At 42.9% G+C, this 21,568-nt stretch overlaps 1 protein-coding gene across 8 annotated transcripts in view; it reads left to right on the forward strand.

Annotated features, from left to right (window-relative positions):
* Positions 1-552: 552 nt before the first annotated feature.
* The window catches only part of NRG1 (neuregulin 1), a 493,798-nt gene continuing 472,782 nt past the window's right edge, over positions 553-21,568 (forward strand). For 6 of the 8 annotated variants that reach the window (XM_083481457.1, XM_083481455.1, XM_083481459.1 and 3 more), the window contains exon 1: positions 553-827. In XM_083481457.1, coding sequence (XP_083337583.1) covers positions 662-827 — 166 coding nt within the window. In that variant the 5' untranslated portion in view covers positions 553-661. The remainder of the gene's footprint in view (positions 828-21,568) is intronic. The other 2 variants (XM_083481442.1, XM_083481447.1) reach the window with 2 other exon arrangements.

The following is a 21,568-nucleotide window of genomic DNA, read 5'->3' on the forward strand; positions in this document are numbered from 1 at the left end:
CAGGTGGCGAAGCTCGAGGCTGAGGGGCACGCTGGCGGCCACCGGCGCCAAGAGAGCTCGGGGCTGCCCTCGCCGTTTCCCGCCGGCCATGGCCCCCCGCCGCTGTTGCTGTGGCATCCGCCTGCTGCTGCGCCCGGTCGTCGTCCTCCTGCTGCTGCTGGGCGCCTCGGCCTCGGCGGGGGCGGCCCCGCCGTGCCCCTCCTCGCCGCCCAGCGTGGACTCGGTGCAGGGGCTGGCCCGGCGCGCCTCCGTGGTGATCGAGGGCAAGGTGCTAGCTCACAGCGTGGTGGAGCCAGGAGGAGGCGGAGGCGGAGGCGGCGGCGGAGGAGGAGGGGAAGAAGCGACGTCGCTGTTGCTGCTGCTGCCGTCGCCGCCGCCGCCGCTCCTCACCCTGCCGGAGGAGCAGCAGCAGCAGCAGCCGACCGCCGCCTCTGCTTCCAGCACCACCTTCTCAGGGACCGTCCCCTCGCCAGCTCCCCGCGCGCTGGTGCCCAGCCCCAGCCCGCCGCCCGTCTCCTGGGTGACTCGGGTGCGCGTGCACCAGGTGTGGCCGGCCAAAAGCGGCGGGCTGCGCAAGGACGGGCTGCTGTGGGTGCTGCTGGCCGAGCGCGGCTCCGCCTGCGGGAGCAGCCTCAAGGAAGAGAGCCGCTACATCTTCTTCATGGAGCCCGTCGCCGCCGCCGCCAGCGTCAACGGCACTGGGGCGCCTTCGCTGCTGCTGCCGCCGCCGTCGCCTTCGCCGCTCTTCCGGGCGTCTTCCCCGCCCCTGGAGACGGGCAGGAGTCTCAAGAAGGAGGTCAGCAGGGCGCTGTGTACCCGGGGATGTGGTAAGTCAGCAGGCTGGCGAGGGGGGTCCGAGGAGCGGTGCCTGCGCTGGGCTGGCCCGCATCCGCTTTGCGGGGCAGGTGGGGGGATGAAGGTGGGGAGAAGGATGAGGTTGGTTGGTTCTTCGTTCCTTCGCTGCTCGCCCTCTTTCTCGCCACCTCCGTCCCCGAGGTGTGGGACTTGTGGCCCGCTCTGGATCTTTCCTCTTTGGAGCGATTTGCAGGTGGATGTGGATCGCAGGTCGTTCAAGTTGGGTGCCAGCCATGGGTGGGAAACTTTGCGAAAGCTCCCTCTCTTATACACACAGCAACAAGCAGGCTACGAGTTTGGGGTTGTGGAGAGTGGGTATATTACTGCAACGGAATGGAGCCTTTATCTCTCCTGCCGATTTATTTTTTAGTTAGTTTGCTAAGAGAAGGCTGCATTTCAGGCCATCAAGAAAGAGGGAGGAAACTGGAAGGCTCCTTAGTGCGGGGCAGGGTGTCTTTACATCACCTGAATAAAGGCCTTGGCTGTTTGTTTGTCTGTGTTTGCTTTCTTAGAAGGAGGAAGGTGCTTGATGGGGTGATGCTTTCCAACCCTTGTTTACGTTGGTATGTTGTTGGATGTGTAACTTTAGATGAAGCTGTAGGCTTTTGAAGCAGAACGAACGAAGAATTTGGTTGCATGTTGTATCTGGAAAGGTTGCTCTTTGGTCGTGGCGAATACTTCCTTGCCTGGATCTCCTTTGGCATATGGGATTGGCATATGTATTGTAAATAAATCCAGCAGGGCCCAGCCATTTTTCAACTGCTCACGTTGTATCCACTCTTAAAGCGTTTTGATGCCTCCAAAATCATTTCCCTCAACAAAAGAAGCAATTGCGCTCTCTCTCAGCTTCAGTGGCTCCCAAATGTTAACACTCCTCTAGACGTAATTCTGCCCTCCCATTTCTAGATGTGTTAGTACTCATGAGAGCCACTGGATTTAACTGGATTGTTTGCAAATGCAGTGCCCTGTCTTGTTTTATAGCACCTGAAATTCAGTCTGTCAGCTCTTGTTAACGTGAGGGTTTCAAGATGATTTTGTTTTCTGGCTGGGAGAACGTAAATGGTTGTTGGAGGCAGAGCTGCTGAGGCTGACCAACCAAATCCATGAATCCTGGTGATCCTTTTCATTTTGTGTACTTTCACCTCAACTCAACCGGTTTCTGTTTTCCTGTTTCTTTAATTCGTAATTGTTACCATAATCATTTCGGCATTTTCTAGCTACCCTGTGCCAAATTACTTCAGAATGGCTGCAGAAGGGAGCTGTCCACATTAAACGGTGCTGATGTTGAGTGAATGACGTCGGGATTCCCCAGGACTGGCGGATAGATGTCACTGTAAAACAAGGGAAATACTCTGCGGGGACCTGACATATTGGCTGATATAAAAGCTGAACATTTTTCTACATCAGGTTGTTTTTTCTTATGGTGCAGTGAGGAAAGAACGTGTCTTTATCAATCCTTTGTAGTAAGGTTTTTGGTGTGATTAAACAAGATACAACAATGGATTGGGCTGCTGCAAACAAAACTGGACACTGGCATAATATGAATTAAGTGTGGGGGAAGAATTGTGGGAGTATTAGAATCCTGTTTATTCTTGTCTATTCCAAAACATTGCCATACATCTCACAGGTGTGTTAACATTAATAAAGCTTCTGCTTTTCCTGTGACTTTCATTCATAACAGTTTTGAGGCTCCCGTGATCTGCAAGCTAACTTGAAATATATATTCCATTACATGTAGGATACAATGTTGTTGTTGAGACACACACAGACACACGTGTGTGTGTTTAAAAATCTGAATACTTCAGTAGTTGAGGCATTCTATGGAAAATGAGGAAATATGCAAAGGCAAGTTAACGTATAAGAGTTAACCAGAGTGGAATGTTTTTGTTCCCTTTTTCCTGCTGTGGACTTGAAGTATGCAAATGAACATATACAGCATGATTGAGTTTCTTCTCAGCTTGAAATGTGAAAACATAAAGATGGCAATTTCTCTCTTTTTTTGCAGAACTTGAATTTTAAAATATAGGTTGTGGTGTTGGTTAATTGTGTGTATCTGCTGTTGATTAAGTAATAAAATGTGAATAACACCCTTTGCTGAGGTACGCGGGGGGGGGGGGACGGGACTCTCAGCAGATTTTTGCCTTAACCATATTGAGTTTAGCCATTCCCAGAAAAATTAATGAAAGAATGGATGGTGTCTCATTGCTGACGTCTCAGTTCCCATCTTTCTGTCCATAGATTGATGCTTGTTTATGTATTTAAAATATTTACTATTTATCTAAGGCAGTTACTGACTCAGGATTACTGCCTCCTTTCATCTTAAGATAGGATTCCACCCCTTTTGCTTAGTCTGTAATAAACTGAATTTACCCTGCTGCTGTGACTTCTCAGCATCTGACAGCCTTTGACTTCCATAAAAGTCAAACCTGGTGAGCTCCAAATGCTCTAAACACTGCAGTGAGGCCCTAAACGTTTGTTTGTTTTTCAAGTCAAGGACTAGGGTAAACCATATGTTATAACAGTATTTAGTGAATAATGGTGGAGAAGTGTTAAATGGAATATCAGATGGCATTAATATCTCTGGCTTCAAACTCAGCAGTTCAGTTCTAATACCATGCTGAATCATGACTAATGGAAGTTTAACTACAGTTTAGTGTGATGCCTGAACAGATAAACCATGGATTGCTATTGATCAGCAGTTCAGAATCAGAAACAATGTTTAAAATAGGCTTGTAAATTATTGCTTGTACTAATTATGATGTGTGAATTAACAGAAGATAGAAACAGCCATCATGCTGCCTTTGGAGGCCACTGCATCTAGTGATTGGTGTGCTGAGCATACGTAAAATTAAAGCTGATGAATAACTGTAACCATGTTTTGCTTGCACATTGGGAAGCTGTAACCATGGTTTGCTTGCATATTGGGAAGCTGTAACCATAGTTTGAGTTTTAATCTATATTTAGCTGTGAGGTCTGTCAGAATATATTCACTATATGATTAGTGGTTGATATGGTTTGTCAGGGTGTATTAATTATGGAGAACATCCATTACCATATATTCAAAAGGCCAACTTCTGAATCTAGATAACTAGGTCTCATGCTTGTGAGATTTTATTTATAGATTGATATGTTTTATTTCATCTATCAATCAAGTTCTTAATTTTATGTTGTTGTTTACTTAATTTTGAAAGGAATGAATCCTTTCTCTTTATAAGTGTACTTTTTAATAGCAACCTTCTCCCCCCACCATACATTAAATATACAGGATTCCCCCCCCCCACTTCCCAGTTCAGGATTGTAGGAGAAAACTTGTTTTTGACTTCAAGTAAACTCTCACAGAAGAAGGGGTATTATCTCAACCATCACCAAAGTTACTTGCATTTCAGGAGTAATACATAACTCAAAGATAAAGACTGTAAACCTTAATGATGTGATTGCTCCTTACTCAAAATAAGATGTTCTATTGACATCATGGGTTATAGATTATACAGAGATCAAAGCAGTCAGATAAAGCTCTTTTTTCATGCTGCGGTAAAACTTACACAAGCTGCCTGATGAAGGAGAAGCTGTTTATCTGCCTGTTTTGTAATGTTCAAATGATTAGCTGTGTGCACCCTTACTCTCTCATTAGTTGCATAAAGTCCACACTATATAAATTATATGCTTCCAATATCAGAGATGCTGCCAGCTACCATACATTCTCCACGCAGTGCATATTTTACTACAATTCTTCTCTAACACTAGCAGCAGCTGGTCAAGCTAGAGGAAAATGCCAGCCATTTGGGGGGGGGGCAATCAGTTATGGGGGAGGGAGGGATGTCAATTCCTTCATCTATTGGTTGGTAATCATTAGGATTTGGCATTGAAAGCAGGTGGTGGGCATTGCAGCCATGTGCAAGTGTAAGATTGTTGATTGGTCCCTTGCCCACACTGATATAGCAAGTTTGGGGGTGGCTAGCCCATCAACATTAGTGTAGTTACCCAGTGCTAGCAGAAGTGCCCTTTGTCTCCATTGCCACCTTCCAACAGTTACTGGTAAATGTGGGCATTCTCCTCCCCATCTTGATCACTTGATAGCTGCATCTAGCAGTTCGTTAGGGCTTTATTGGCCAACGCTGACTACCACCCTAAAAGAAAACCAATACCGAAGTGCTAGAATTCTGGACTGTACTACATTAGACTATACAAGTCTCTCTGTGTGTGTGATATTTCCTGAAAGTTCAGATATATAGGGTGAGTCCTTTAAAAGAGACCCTGTGGCTACAGAGTACACATGTTCCACAGGGCCTCTTTTAAAAGACGCACCCTGTAAAATGCTCACTCTGTGTAATAAACCAGGGATCAGACAATACCAAACCCTTTTCCCTGATGTATTAGCATAGATGTGTGGAGGGTTTTTTTGGTCTGTGGAGAAGCATTCAGAAGCATGTCTTCCTCACCTGCAATCTGAAGTGTTATGGCTGAGAAGTAGTACCATTTCAGTCTGCATAATTTGTGGATCATCTGTTACTGCACACCACTATACACAGGTGTTTTACATATCCCTTGATTATCTGTTTCATACAGATGGGGTATGCAGTGTAGCTTCCTAGTCCCTGTGGATGGCTCCCGTTCCTTTGTCCTACATACATTCCAGTGCCTTCTACTTGGGTCCTTTTTAAGAAAAAACGGGCAGGGGAATGCCATGCAGTTGATTACAGGGAACCATCTGGCCCAGGGTTTGTTTGATTGGACTCTAAATGAGCCAAGAAACATCTGTGTACTTCTTTCTTGAATCGTGCAAAGCAGCCTTAAGTCCAGCCAAAATTAAAGTTGGCGTCTTCTTTCTGTACTACGTGTTTTGATTTGGCCTGCAGGAGAAGATTAATAAATAGCATGCATGAACTTCCTTTGTGTTCATATATATCAGGTATTTGGAGAACTGATTCCCTTTGTGCCTATTGATCTGCTGTTTTTGAGGCATCCAGTCATTTGCATTTTCTATTTCTTTCTTGTAGTTTGTTGCCTTGTTTCATTTACCTACTGTGAGGGATTTCTAAAAGCAAAACATTGCGCTTGTCAGTGTATGTTGACTATGTGCCTCCATTTACATAAAATATTGCTGCAAAGGATTTTCTGTCCAGAGCTAAAGAGATTTCTTATAAAGCTGTATTAAGTGGTAAGCTTTAAGAATAGCAATAACTTTACTGCCAGTTTTACATATAAGACTGCAGAAGCAGACTTAGCCAATAGCCGAGATAGCCTGCATGTGCATCAGTATTATGTTTAAATGTGTGCATTGAGTCTGCTAAAAGCCACATAAAGGAGGGCCTTCATTACTTACTTAACTTCTTACATTCTTTCAGATTCAGTATCTATCAAGACAGTTATTTGGGTGTCGTCCCCCCCCCCCAATCTTGTCTCATCTAACTGAGTAAAACTTGAAATATAGTCACCTGGGGAAACCTTAAGTACAATCAATTTTAAATGTATTTGAAAAGCTGTCTGAAAAATAGCTCACTTCCTTATTTACCCACTCTGGGGAGTATATTTTCATCTCTATATACTAGGTTAGACAGACTCAGTACTAATGGAAGTGACATACATACCTTCCTAGACACAGGAGTTATGCGGTTCTCAGGAGGTTTGAGGTTAACAATCTTGTTTTCTTTTTTAAAAAACAAAACAAGTCTCAAAAGAGCATATTGTAAATATCATTATTCCTAAATCAGTGCAAGCTTAGGCATGTCTACTCTGAAGCAAGTCCCAAGGAATTCGGTGGGCTTCTTTCCTAGGTAAATGTGTATAAAAAGGCAAAGGACCCCTGACAGTTAAGTCCAGTTGCGAACGACTCTGGGGTTGCGGCACTCATCTCGCTTTACTGGCCGAGGGAGCTGACGTTTGTCCGCAGACAGTTTTTCCGGGTCATGTGGCCAACATGACTAAGGCGCTTCTGGCAAAACCAGAGCAGCGCACGGAAATGCAGTTTACTTTCCTGCCGGGGTGGTTCCTATTTATCTACTTGCGCTTTGATGTGCTTTCGAACTGCTAGGTTGGCAGGAGCTGGGACCGAGCAATGGGAGCTCACCCCATCATGGGGATTCAAACTGTTGACCTTCTGATCGGCTGGAACAAGCTCCATGCAAATGCAATAGTTATCCACAAGAGGTTTTTTAAAAGAAACTATCTTTAACATTTCAGAAGTTATCTCCCATCACACTCATTTGCAAAGCGCCACCCTCCCCCATCCCACCCCCACCCCCATAAATAAATAAATGTGCCAGTAACAGATTTTGAGCCTGGAGTTACAGAAGATAGATAAGGAAATTGAGAGAAGCATCCTTGCCTGAGGTGTGCATACTCATTTGAAAAAATCCAATCACTCTCTCCAAGCCAGCAAGTTTGGCTAGGTTTGCAGGAACAGGGACCGAGCAATGGGAGCTCACCCCATTGTGGGGATTCGAACCGCTGACCTTCCGATCAGCAAGCTCAAGAGGCTCAGTGGTTTACATCACAGTGCCACCTGTGTCCCATGGTAAATATGTATAGGATGATAAATTTAAATGTTTTAACCAAATGAAAGAGAAGAGGACAAAAATAGCTCCCTCTCATGTTATCAATGTAGCTGCAAGCAGTAGATCAGGTTGGGTAACCTGTAACCTAAAGGGCTGCATGCAGCCCTCCTCTTGCTTTCCTGTGTGTGTGTGTGTGTGGCAGCCTGGAGGGAAGAAAATGGGGGCTGTTTTGAAATACGGAGGATGGAGCCCTCTGAACGCAATCGGTTCACACTCTAGCAAGAGCCGCCTGTCCCCATTCAGCAGCTTATTGAATGGGGAGGAAGAGAGAAAGAGGGAGAGAGAAGAATTCTGGTGTTCTCCCCACTTTTGGCCGTGGACTCACCCACTGCTGTCTTCTGCCCTGTTCACATTCAGCACGTTCTTCTCCCTCAACAGATTACCATTGAGGCAATGAGACCCTTGGTTGAAAAAAGGTTCCCCACTGTTGCAGTAGATTGATCAATGAAAAGTATAGCTGGTTGACTGATGGAGAACCAAGGGCAAATTTTAATAGCTTGGTTGTTTTGGCTCTGGTGTGTTCATGTAACACAGAAGTAGGAAACTCCCATGGAGTTTCCATGTATGGCAACTTAAAGTCTCCTTGAAAGTCTTCAAGGTCTGCTGGAGAAGCTCTCCTTTCCATCTTGCCATTGGGTGGGTCAAGGGACGGGATATGGCAAACATCTTTGGTGTCTTGTTTCCACCAACCGTTAAAATCATTCTTATTTTCCCAAACTAGACTGCTTCATTATCCCCTGCTTAATTGTGTTGTTGTAGCAGTTTCGATGTTGTTTATTATTGTATAACAGTTTGGGTACTTACGTGAAAAGCAATATATAAAATATTTTATACACCAGTGTAGTGGTTAAGAGCGGTAGGCTCGTAATCTGGTGAACCGGGTTTGATTCCCCGCTCCTCCACATGCAGCTGCTGGGTGACCTTGGGCTAGTGACACTTCTTTGAAATCTCTCAGCCTCACTCACCTCACAGAGTGTTTGTTGTGGGGGAGGAAGGGAAAGGAGAATGTTAGCCGCTTTGAGACTCCTTCAGGTAGTGATAAAGCGGGATACCAAATCCAAACTCTTCTTCTTCTTTAATAAACGAATAAAAAAAAAAAAAAACCCTCAGGTCTAGAGTCCGAATGCATCCCTCTAGGCCTCTCTGTCTAAACCTTAGGACTTTCTCCAGGTCACATGCCTTACCAGCCCTGCACGGCACCCTTCTTTACCTCTACTGTAATTGTGCCATTTAATTGTGATAACACCTCCTGCATGCTTGGGTGAAGAAGGATGGAGAGGTGCTGGTGGGTGGGTCAACAGCTGTAGCAGTCTCTGACTTGTGTGACTGAAATGTAGCCTATTGTACGAAGTCGCACCCATTTTTTGCCTCTGGCCCCACTCACCACTGGAATATGAAGCCCCAAACGTTCCCTGTAAGGAAATGTGTGTAGCTGTAAGGCTGAAAAAGTTTCCTACCCCAGCTGTAACAAAATGAAAAAGACAATATTAACAGATCACTTTTCTTTCTAAGAATGGCTGGTAGCTGCAGCTCATTCAATTCTAAATAATCTTCAATTACCTTCATTACCTCAAAATGGGTGTCTATATTGCCACTTTTGTACATTCATTTAAATGTAATCGATCATCATTTCGTCAGTTAAATGGTAGAGGAGCAGTCAACTAAAAGTTATGTAATTCAGTTGGCAATCTGGGTTGTTTTAGTTAAATACTGCTTCCATATTAAACATAGACAAACAGGGGTACATCATATGGTGGCTATGTATGCTCAAAAGTGGGTGCAGCAAGAAGTCTACCCAAAAAAGAGAGGTGCATTTTATTTCATCTAGGACATGACCATACCAACAAGAGGAAAGAGACTCAGCAGGGTCCAAGTTGGTCCCACATTTTAGAGTCAAGATGCTTCAGAGAGAGACACACACAGAGAGAGAGTGTGTTATTGGTTCCAACAAAGTGCAAATGTAAAATACGTATAAGAAAATATAATAAGAAATAAGAAAAGGGGAGAGGATCTAAGAAAACTTACTGCCACTGAGTACATTATGGGAATACGTACATAACTCATATCACCCACATTAAAATAGGATACTATTTTTTAATTGTTTTTTATGTTCACAGTATCCTATGGAGAAATCACAAAGAGAGAACATATGGACCAGATCTCCAAATCATCTCTCTTAAGCTTGGTTATTGGTGAGGGAGACTGAATATTTGAATGCTCCAATATATGTATTCCCTGAGAATAGCAAATGAGCATGACAGGGGGAAATTTCTAGGCTAGCTAGCTTCTTGATATTCAATATTTAAATGTGCTGGGATCCTACAGAGTCTCCAGTCCAGGAGCAGATACTGCTGCTGTGTTCTGCCTCTTTTTTTCATTTCTGCACTGTGTGGGTCTTATAATGCTGCTTGAGTACACCTGATCCCTGAAATAAGCACCATATGGATGTACCCTAGGTAACAGAAATGTCAGATTGCAGTGCACACTGCTTGTCAGTACGTTGTACAGACACTTTTTAAAGAATGTAAATCCTACTGCTGATTAAGTGAGTGGATTACATGACTGTAGTGCAGGCTACTTGTGTCCCTACCTCTGAAATAAGCTCACTGATTTCAGTAGACCTAGTTTTCTGAATAAAACCAGCTGAATGTTTTTTCATATGTGCAGTGGTTGCAGAGATACGTCAATGGAGTTTTTGTGTTCTTAAGGAACAATTCTAATAGGGTTCTTAAGCCAGAAAACATTTTGCAAGTTACTTTGTCCAGTTACGAATCAAACAATGCTAATCAGTTAAGCTGCCATCTGCTACATTCATACTATCACTAGTAATTATAAATATGAAAACAGATTTCTTTTTCTTTACTGGGAAAAAAGGAATAAGGATTAAAGAGAGAGACTTTAGAATAGTATGGAAACTCAAAGCCATTGTTTGCACAATTGTTTAATTTAGTTTCCATTGAAAATATACCTTTAAGGCTTTCTGATAATGGGTGCAATTATCTATCTTGAGATTGTGAGTGTTTATTCTATGTCTATTGCCACATATAAGTCATATTTTATTGTGTAATGTTCCGGAACTGCAGTACTATATTTCTCCTTGTGCCAAGATTATCTTTAGAAAAGCAATGAGAATCTAAATTACAATGTGCCATGATTATTTTATCCGCAACAAAAAATGTGAGTCATAGACAACATGAGTGGCTGTCTTAAAACACCTAAAATGAATTGTACTACAGAATGTGTAGAACAAACCCTTCTTAATGAGGAACAATATATTAAGATTCACTTCTTTCTGAAACTTATATGTTTAATTTATCTCTTGGAGCAAGTTGCATCAATATTTAAAGTTCACCCTTGACTATGCAGTTGTATTTATTTTATTTAGTAAATTTAGAGAGCCGCTCTATTTTATCCTGATAAATGGTGACATTATTGTTCTGCTAATTGACAAAATGTTTGAAACAGAATGTTTTGTCATCAAGAGTGAAACACCCACTCCGGTTATTGCAAAAATTCCAAAGCTTATTTAAAGAAACATGCAACAGTCACCTGTATAGGAAAAAAAGCAGACATGTCTTACAATGATTAAAATCCTCTCCAAGTGACCTTTGAGAAAACTAAACAATAGGTGTTCTATCTCTACTGTCACAGGCATTATGCCTTTGAATACCAGTTGCTAGGAATCGCAAGTTGGGCAAAGTGCTGTTGTGCTTGAGTCCTGCTTGTGTGTTCCTACAGGTATCTCGTTGGTCCCTGTGAATACAGGGTGTTGGATTAGATAGAGCAGGGGTCTGCAACCCGCGGCTCCGGAGCCGCATGTGGCTCTTTTACACCTTTGCCGTGGCTCCTGGGAGGGGAGGAGGCGCATTGTGCGCCCCGACACTCCCCACTGTGGCGGGCGCTGTACTGGCTGTGACGTCGCATGGGGCGGTGTGTGCGTTAGTCACGCACCGTCCCGACGTCACCTTCCCGCCCGCTGTCAGATCGCGGCTCCGGAGATATATTTGTTTTAAATGTCGCAATGGTTTTGCGGCTCCCAGGTTTTTTTTCCTTCGGAAACGGGTCCAAGTGGCTCTTTTTGTCTTAAAGGTTGCAGACCCCTGAGATAGAGCATTGGCCTGATATAGCAGGTTCTTCCAATGTTCATTTCCTATCACAGTGAACTAAAACAAAAACATGGTAGGAATGGACACGTTAAGTTAGTGTTACAAAGAAGAACTGCCCCCGCTTTACGTATTTCAGAATAAAATGCATAATACAAAAATAAAAGCAAAGATAGAACTGGAAAAATCCGGGGGGGGGACATGTCTCTCTCCCCCCCCCCCAATTTTTTTGTTGGTTTTCACAACATTATAAACAAACACACACACACACACACACACACACACACACACACACACATAAGACAAACAAACATAAATCATAGCCTTATTGAAAATTACACTTATTAACATTGTTAAGTGACTTCCTCGCTTCCCCTTGGTTGAATTTCATTGCACATCCTTTTAACGGTTTTCCAAACATGTCATTGCACCAAACTGAAATATTTTTCTTCTCCTGCAGCCATATTTTCCAAGCTGTATATCTGCCCATATTATTTAAAACAAAAGAAATGAATATCACTTACCGGTAGCTGAAAATATAATCCTCTGGTAGTTATTATTCTTTAGCCTTAAATAACTTGTTATTTTTTTCCATTATTGCTATATCCCATAGTTTGATCAACCAACTCCATAACTCTTGGTATATTTCATAATCAGCGTTACAAATATTTTCTGACACAATCACTCATTGAATCAAATCATGATCTTCACAACTGATATTATCAAGGATGTAGCCCACTAATAACAGGCCTCAAGCATCTGGCAACAAGTACATATAAATTATGCCTATTACATGTAAAATTTCTGTCCAAACTTTTCTCATTTGGGGGCAGCTCTGTCACATGTGCAACCATGTACCCGTGGCACTACAGCCCTTTGAACATATGCTGGTCCCTAAAACACTTTCTAAAAATCATCCACTCAGCAAGATACTATCTAGATACTGCCATAGACTGGCCTCTTTTAAACATTAGCAGTAGGGGAAATATGTAGTTACAAAAATAATCTGTAACAATATTTAAATTACACTTTCCCTCAGAAAATAGGGAAAAACAGTTCCTAGGACTTGCCGATCGTATGGTTGGCGGTTCGAATCCCCACGGCGGGGTGAGCTCCCATCTTTCGGTCCCAGCTCCTGCCCACCTAGCAGTTCGAAAGCACCCCTAAGTGCAAGTAGATAAATAGGTACCACTTTATAGCGGGAAGGTAAACGGCGTTCCGTGTGCTGCGCTGGTGCAGGCTCGCCAGAGCAGCTATGTCACACTGGCCACGTGACCCGGAAGTGTCTGCGGACGGCGCCGGCTCCCGGCCTCTAGAGTGAGATGAGCGCACAACCCTAGAGTCTGACAAGACTGGCCCGTACAGGCAAGGGTATCTTTACCTTTACCTTCCCTCAGAAAATATGGTGGCAATGAGAAAAGGAAGCTTGTACTCCTCCTTGCCTCAATTTCTATGTTCTAGCATAATTTTAATTGCATATTCTCAAAAGTTTCTCTACTAAAGTGGGGGTTCATGTCTTTGTGCAGCTACTGAAACTTAGGTTGTTGTTGTTGTAAATCAATTAGGCTTTTCAAAATTACCATATAACAAATCATTTAATTCCTATGACGTTTTTAAATGCTGGCCATACATATGCCGACTGCTGTAAATGTGCCTCATTGTGAGTTTTCATACACTGGTAGTTCTATATACATTTAAACATTTTTAATATGTTGAGACAAATATTGATTTTTATTATAACCCAGTTAATATCAATCAGGATGCTCTCTAGTGGTTGTGTTGTTTTTGTTTTTAATGGCTATCTGTGCAAGCAACTGCACCTCTCCTTGCATTGAAGGAGAGCCTCAGAACTGAAGAATAGAGACACAGCAAATGTCTTTAATAGCTACCTCCACACACTCCATCCTCTTGTGATGCTATATTGTTAACATGATTGCTAACTATCTTTCTCCTTGTCCCCTCTTCCTGGTTTATTATTTAGCAGTGTGCTAAACTGCCTCATTAGGAGCTGCTGTTAGAACAGTTAATGCTACTGTATTCAAAACTTAGAGACTCGTAAGAGAAAATGTACAGGATCTAGATAACTGCCAACTGGATAAGGGAAAGCGTTAGAACTAATTTAAGATCTTGACCTTGAGAAAGCAACCAGCATAAATGAGTTTTCAGTAAGAGCTGTGTATTGTTTAAAACTGACTTCATGCAATGAAGTAGTTAAGATATCTTTTATAACTTTCATAACCACCACAAGCTGGTTTTAAATAAGAATATACGTTTCCAGTTGTAAGAAACCATGACTGAATCAACTGGTTTGTTTGTTTTTTATTGCTGTAGGTCACTTTGGATGCAATATGTCTAGAAAAGTGACATGTAACAGACCGTCCAAGTGTCTCTATTTTCTGGGGCAGCCCTGGATTTACAGAAGCTGTCATGGTTTCTGATTTGATCCCAGAATGTCCCTCTTTTCCTTAGGACGTCCCTATTTCCATCAGATAAATGTTGGAGGTTTTGGAGTTATGCAATCCCCGAGGCCAGGAGATAAGTAACTATACAACCTTTGGAAGACATCTGAAGGCAGCTCTGTATAGGAGAGTTTTTAAATGTTTAATGCTTTATTACGTTTTTATATTTGTTGGAAGCCGTCTAGAGTGGCTGGGGTAACCCAGGCAGATGGGTGGGGTATAAATAATAGAAGTATTAAAAGTATTAATGTTGTTGTTGTTGTTAAATAGGGCACTTCTTTCATTGGAGAAATGTTGGAGGGTTTGATATTATAAACACTCTGCAATGAAAATTAATAATAGTAAAGCACAACATGTGAAAGGCTTTGTTTAAGTTATCATTTTATGGAGTTGCTCACATGTTTCCTGAGTTGCTTACATGTTTCACAGTGAATGGGAGTTGAGCTAAGTCAGGGTTGTGAACCTAAGTGGCCCTCCAAATGTTGGTGATCTGCAGTTCCCATCACTCCTGGCCATAGGTCATTCTGGCTAGGGCTGATGGGAGTTGGAGTCCAGCAACATCAGGAAGGTCACAAGGTTCTCCATTCCTGACCTAAGGTCTGAAATTGAATAGTAGAATTGTGTTGTGGGTGTGCATACCAACTTTCAACCTCATATTGTATGTCATTTTAAATCTGGCTTTAATTAATTTTGTTTGTTTATATTTTATTGAAATATGTCACAGGTTTGGGCTAAAAATACCAGTAAAGGAAATTCTGGCAGCAGCATTGTTGTGCAAATGGTTGCATAAGAGCTCGTAGAATACTTTTCACAACATGGACTTGGCATCAAGCCTACATCTTGAGATGCGGTGTGGTTTCCTGTTCTTGCAGACATTGTGCAAGAAATCAGTCAGTGCTTGTGCCAACAGGTGCATATTGCTGGATTTCAAGTCTCTTTTCTCATGCAAGGATCTTGCGCTAAGTTAGGGAGAGTTCTTCCACTTACAAAAGGGACATTCTGCTTGCCAAGGGAACCTCTGCATAGATGTGCAGACTGAAATGAATGCTGGGAGTCTGAGAGGTGTGCTGACTCGGGGCCTTCACCATGTGTACCCCTTGTACCCCTTCCTTGCTGCAAGCCCTGAGACACAGCACACTGATGACGACAACAACAACATTATTTATACCCTGCCCATCTGGCTGGGTTTCCCCAGCCACTCTGGGCGGCTCGCAACAGAATATTAAAAACATGATAAAACATCAGACATTAAAAACTTCCCTAAACGGGGCTGCCTTCAGATGTCTTCTAAAGGTCAGATAGTTGCTTATTTCCTTCACATCTGAAGGGAGGGCGTTCCACAGGGTGGGCACCACTTCTGAGAAGGCCCTCTGCCTGGTTCCCTGTAACCTCACTTCTTGTAGTTAGGGAACTGCCAGAAGGCCCTCGGCGCTGGACCTCAGTGTCCAGGCTGCACACTGCTGAAAAGTTTTTCATAAAAGATTCATATCAAGTTATTAGTACATTCCTCTTTTGCTGCTCTGCCAGGATACAAGCCAGGCTCTAGCACCAAAACACTGCTTGTTCACATTAAAAGTAGTGCACCAAACCAATGAGCTTGTTACAGTAAGTGCCATACTTTTAACCATTGGGGATGCCAGTCCTAATGCCTGCTATACATAGCAGAAACTAATATGATCTGTCACCCCCATTTTGAAAGAGTTTAAATGCAGACCACAAAGCTACAACGTACAGTGGTACCTCGCAAGACGAATGCCTCGCAAGACAAAAAACTCGCTAGACAAAAGGGTTTTTTGTTTTTTGAGCTGCTTCGCAAGACGATTTTCCCTATGGGCTTGCTTCGCAAGACGGAAACGTCTTGCAAGTTTGTTTCCTTTTTCTTAGCACCGTTAAAACAGTTGCAACTTGACTTCGAGGAGCAACTCATAGAACGCGGTGTGGTAGCCTTTTTTGAGGTTTTTAAAGACTTTGGTGATTTTTGAAGCTTTTCCAAAACTTCCCCGACACCGTGCTTCGCAAGACGAAAAAAATCGCAAGACGACAAAACTCGCAGAACGAATTAATTTCGTCTTGCGAGGCACCACTGTACAACTTATTATTTTGTACTTTTATGAGGAAAGAGTCCCACATCCCCTTAACAGAGAGTTCTGGAGAACTTGAAAGGCCGATCATTATTTTGTGACATTTTCAACTATGAAATTTGGAGTTTATGTAGTGCACTACGCTTCTTCTTGTTCCTGGATTGTTAATTTTACTTCCATCAATATTTTCCATCTTATTTCAGCAACTATGAGGATCACAGAGGTTCTTTAAAAGGATTGAAAAGTGGCATTCTCAATATTTATTTCCTTTCAAAAGCCTGCAGGCTACACAAATGCGTCTTGGGTGCCACATACTGTGTGCAGGCATATGTTGCCCACCCCCAAGATAAAGCAGCACACAAAAAGGATTATATTAGCTAAGCTGGACGTTAATTTGCAAAGCCCACTAGAAACAGAGTCAGTTCAATGCCAATTTGATCAAATTACCTACTCCTGTAGGAAGGAAGGTTGTGTGATTTTAAGCTCTCTGTGGGAGCACTGCCCTGTTTTTTTAGAACTCTTTCTTCTTTGGCGATCACTCGTAGCCGAGTAAGATTGTTTTCCATAAACACGGTTTTAACAATGAGTTCATAAGTGACTGTGGAGGCCAATTCTGGATCCACACGTCCCTCCTCAGTGGGGACATTGGTTCCTGGGCAGGAGTTGATCACGGTGTGGATTTGCCAGGCGTGCCTTCCTCTTAGCACATTTATCCCTTGAGTTCTGAGTTTGAGTGTCTTCAAACAGTCAGTTCAATGCCAATTTGATCAAATTACCTACTCCTGTAGGAAGGAAGGTTGTGATTTTAAGCTCTTTCTGGGAACACCGCCCTGTTTTTTTAGAACTATGGAAGGCTCAGTTAACACTCTTGGTGTCTCCCTTTATTCTTCTGCTGTAAAAATCCCATTTGGGAACTTAAAAAATCAGACATCCCCAATAGATTTTTAAATTTAATTTTACTATTTCCACTTAGTGTTCCTTTCCCCTTTTTATTTTACTATTCAATAAATATGCAGTTATACAATCAACATCTAATGTAAATATTTCAAAAGGCATATAGATATTAATATGCAAATATTTACTATGTTTATAAATAAAAGGAGGCCATTTTATACCCGGGCAATATTTAGATACGCTCCGCCACTAACCTAGGCTCTTAAAAATATGGTTAACACGTTAACTCTCACAGAAGGCAGAGATGCTTTTGGACAGTAAGAACCATAACGTGGGGAAGGGTATTTACCCTGTTTTAGATGAGTTGGCACTAACTCTGAAGGGTTGAGTGAGGTGCAGAGCATGGGAATTCTCTTGAGCCCAGCTTTGCTCTTGGATACCTGGGGCTACCTTTGAAGAGCATTTAGAAAATGCAGCTGGTGCATAACGCTTCTGCCAGGGTAGCGCTGGGACGCAATTATTTGCAGGTTATTACTACAATACTTTCCCAACTACAGTGGTACCTCTGGTTACGACCGGGATCCATTCAGGAGCCCCGTTCGCAACCTGAAAGGACCTCAAACCATGTCTGTGCACGCGCGGGTCGCGATTCTCTGCTTCTGCACATGTGTGTGACGTCATTTTGCACGTCTGCGCATGCACAAGCGGCAAAACCCAGAAGTAACCCTTTCCGGTACTCAGTGGCGTAGCGTGGGGGGTGCAGGGGGGGCCGGCCGCACCGGGCGCAACATCTGGGGGTTAGGGTTAGGGGGCGCAAATCCACGGGTTACGGGGCACAAATGCACGGGTTAGGGGGCGCAAATTACTTGCCTTGCCCCGGGTGCTGACAACCCACGCTACGCCACTGCCGGTACTTCCAGGTCACCGCGGGATGCAACCTGAAGACGCACAACCTGAAGCAAATGTAACATGAGGTCAAAAATAAATAAAAAATCCTTCCAGTAGCACCTTAAAGACCAACTAAGTTAGTCCTTGGTATGAGCTTGGTATGTGTATCTGAAGAAGTGTGCATGCACACGAAAGCTCATACCAAGGACTAACTTAGTTGGTCTTTAAGGTGCTACTGGAAGGATTTTTTTTATTTTTGACTATGGCAGACCAACACGGCTACCTATCTGTAACTGTAACATGAGGTATGACTGTATAATGATTCCCAGTTTATTTCTGAACCCAGTTCAGAAACGTTGATATTCAAAGCTCTAAATCAGGATTTCCAAGCCACCCTCTCCTTGACCTCACTGGTTGTGGTGGCCGAAAACTCTGCTGCTGTCTAGGAAGAATTTCTGACAATGGACAGCCCTCTCTATGGGCAAAACATCAAGATGCCCACTAGGACACTCTCCAAAGGACCATGTGATTGAATCCACTGGGGCTTTTATGAAGAAAATGTTGTAAACATTATATTTGAAAAATATTCAGAAGATCGTATAGTAATACATATAAACTCTTCTTTGGAAAGACAGTAAATAGAATGGCTTTCAAAGTTGGTGAAAGCCATCGCTTACTTGCCATGATCACTTTCCTCCAGTGAGGCAGGGAAATCTTTTGTCTGAGCTGCTCTTTTATAATAGCTCCAATAAAAGACACATGCAACAAAGACAGGTCAGAGAGGGAGTATTTTTGCAGTGGCACAGAATGGCTTTGACAAAGTTAGTGAATCAGTGGAGCTGACAGACGAGGCTCTCTCAAACTGATTGATATTTTCCAAAAGAATGATTAAATACGAAGAGTAGTGCCTTGTCACAAAGAAAAGAGCTTACCCACTAAAGATTAGGTATTTGATATTACACTGATAGATGCACACTTTAAAAAGGCCTTACCCCGGTTGTCATATTTAAGGGCACCTAAATCTTATCAAAAGCGTCAGCCTGTTTTTGTTGTTTTTTGCTCAGGCATACTAGATCCAAAAAGGAGGGTTTAAAAAAAAGAAAAAGAAACAAAGACCTGTAGACAAGCCTGGTGTGCATGTATGTATTTAAAAATGTAAAAGCAATCCAAGGGATTTTTGATACATGTGACACCAAGTAGTGCCGATTATCTGTGGGACATAAATAGATTTTGATGTCCAAATTTATTTTCTGTATAAAAGTATTGAAGATGCTTTGGTAGCCAAACCATGAGAATGAGATTTTAATTATTTGCCGTATTTTTCTGTGTATAACACACCCTCGTGTATAAGATGGCCCCCTATTTTGGTGGACTCAAAATTAAGAAAATTGGGGGGAGACTGCCCAGAGTTGTTGAACTATTTTTAGGGGAAATTGCCGAAAGTCGCTCACCCGTCTGACCTACGCTGCTGTTCGCAAGCATCGCTAAAGCCATCTAGCATCCCTCCCACCGCCAATCCCCCGCCCTACTGACGCAACGACAGCCAATAAACACCAGCCCTTGACACAGCCACCAATAACACGCCAAAAAGCCGCTGACAATCTCAGGCTCGTGGCAGCAACCAAACCCACGTCCCCCCTATGCACTATCCATGTGTAAGACGACCCCCAATTTTTAACGTAATTTTTAAAGAAAAAATCCACATCTTATTCACGGAAAAGTACGGTAGTTCTAATTTTCAGCCTGTTCTAGTCTGAGAATTCAAAATGTGGCAAAATACTTTTAAAAAAACGTAAGTGATGCATATTATGGTAAATGTCAGAAACTTGGAGAAAGCTGACACACTGAGCAGTTTATAACATTACTGTTGAGCCTGTTCAAAAACATACAACTTAGTAGGAAATTTCATATTTTACCACATGTCAGATATTTGGTGTAATGTACCCCATAACATATCTTATATGAGGGGGAGGAGAGAGGGGGGAATAAGTTTGTCTATTTCCACTGAAGGGCACTGCCAATAATAATAAAGGGATGTTCTACTCCATAGTAGTAGTAGTAGTAGTAGTAGTAGTAGTAGTAATTTTATTCTTTGTACCTTGCCCATTTGACTGGGTTGCCTCAGCCACTCCAGCATAGACAAAAACAGAATAAAATATTAAACATTAAAAACTTGCCTATACAGGGCTGCCTTTAGGTGTCTTCTAAAAGTCAGGTACAATGGTACCTCAGGATACATACGCTTCAGGTTACAGACTCTGCTAACCCAGAAATAGTGCTTCAGGTTAAGAACTTTGCTTCAGCATGAGAACCGAAATTGTGCTCCGGCGGCGTGGCAGCAGCAGGAGGCCCCATTAGCTAAAGTGGTGCTTCAGGTTAAGAACAGTTTCAGGTTAAGTACGGACCTCCGGAACGAATTAAGTACTTAACCTGAGGTACCACTGTAGTTGTTTATTTCCTTGACATCTGATGGGAGGGCGTTCCACAGGGTGGGCGCTACTACGAGAAGGCCCTCTGCCTGGTTCCCTGTAACCTCACTTCTTGCAGTGAGGGAACAGCCAAAAGGCCCTCGGAGCTGGTTCTCAGGGTCCGGGCTGAACAATGGGGGTGGAGATGCTCCTTCAGGTATACAACTCACTGTGCTCCCATTTTGTAGAATTAGCTCCCAATGAACATCAAGCAAGCACTAATGATGTGTGGCTTTTGCAGACAGCGAAAGACCTCTCTGTTTACCCTGGAAGTTCCTGATACCAAGCTTTTTTCGTTTTGTTTCTTGTTTCATTTTGTTCTGGCTGCTGTAGTTGTTGAAGTTTCACAACCATTTGGATGTGTTAACTGCAGTTATTTATTGATTTTAATAGTTTTTATGTGCACTGTGAACTGCTCTGAGATTTATAAATCTTTAAAAAGTGGTATATAAGGTTGATTTTTAAAAAAATAATAATAATAAAGTTTTTTCGCTCTTTGTATAACCCCCACCAAACTACTCTGCACCATCAGAAGGCAATGTCAACAAATACAAGATTTGCTTGACATTAGCAGAAGTTGAAACTGGGTGTTTGGTTTCTGGACTCTATGCTTCAGTCCTAATGAATCAGCTGTTTAGCTCTAGTCCTCTGTGACACCATAGCTTCATATTCAACAGCAGCCAGAGCAGCTGTAATGACAGTGCAGCCTGCAAGCCCAGAACCAAGCTTCTTGGGGAATTCTTACATAGCCTCACTGTGATGTCAGATCAGACACTGTCCTCAAGAGAGGTAGGGCAGGGCAGGGCAGGGCAACTCTATAAGGATGAAGGTTCAACCACACACACTGCCTGTAGTACCAACTAGGGGTGGATCTACAAACAGGGAAAAGAACGCTATAAACAACAGAAATTAAATCGTTATAACAAGGGGGGGGGGAACGCTGTGGAAAATCATAGAATTTTTTTTTTGCTCACCAGTACGTGTTGCATGGCCATTGAATGCATAACAGATTCAAAACACTGTTTTTTGACTAATGTAGCTGAGTTCAAGGTCTTTGCTGGGAGTCAGGTACCACAGAACCCCCTTCTCTCCACTTCCGGCTACATGTGTTTATAAACATACGTAAAGAAAACTTGGATCCTATTGCCTGGCTCTTCTTTGACGTCTATGGTGCAAGCCCTATTTCTTCACACCCATGATTTTCCTGAGCTGCGAAAAAGCTCATGAGTCAAGGGCAGGCTATGGCAAGACTGGCAATTTCCTCCT

Source organism: Podarcis liolepis (assembly GCF_965112155.1).
Source record: "Podarcis liolepis genome assembly, chromosome: 17".
Classification (NCBI taxonomy): Eukaryota; Metazoa; Chordata; class Lepidosauria; order Squamata; family Lacertidae; genus Podarcis; species Podarcis liolepis.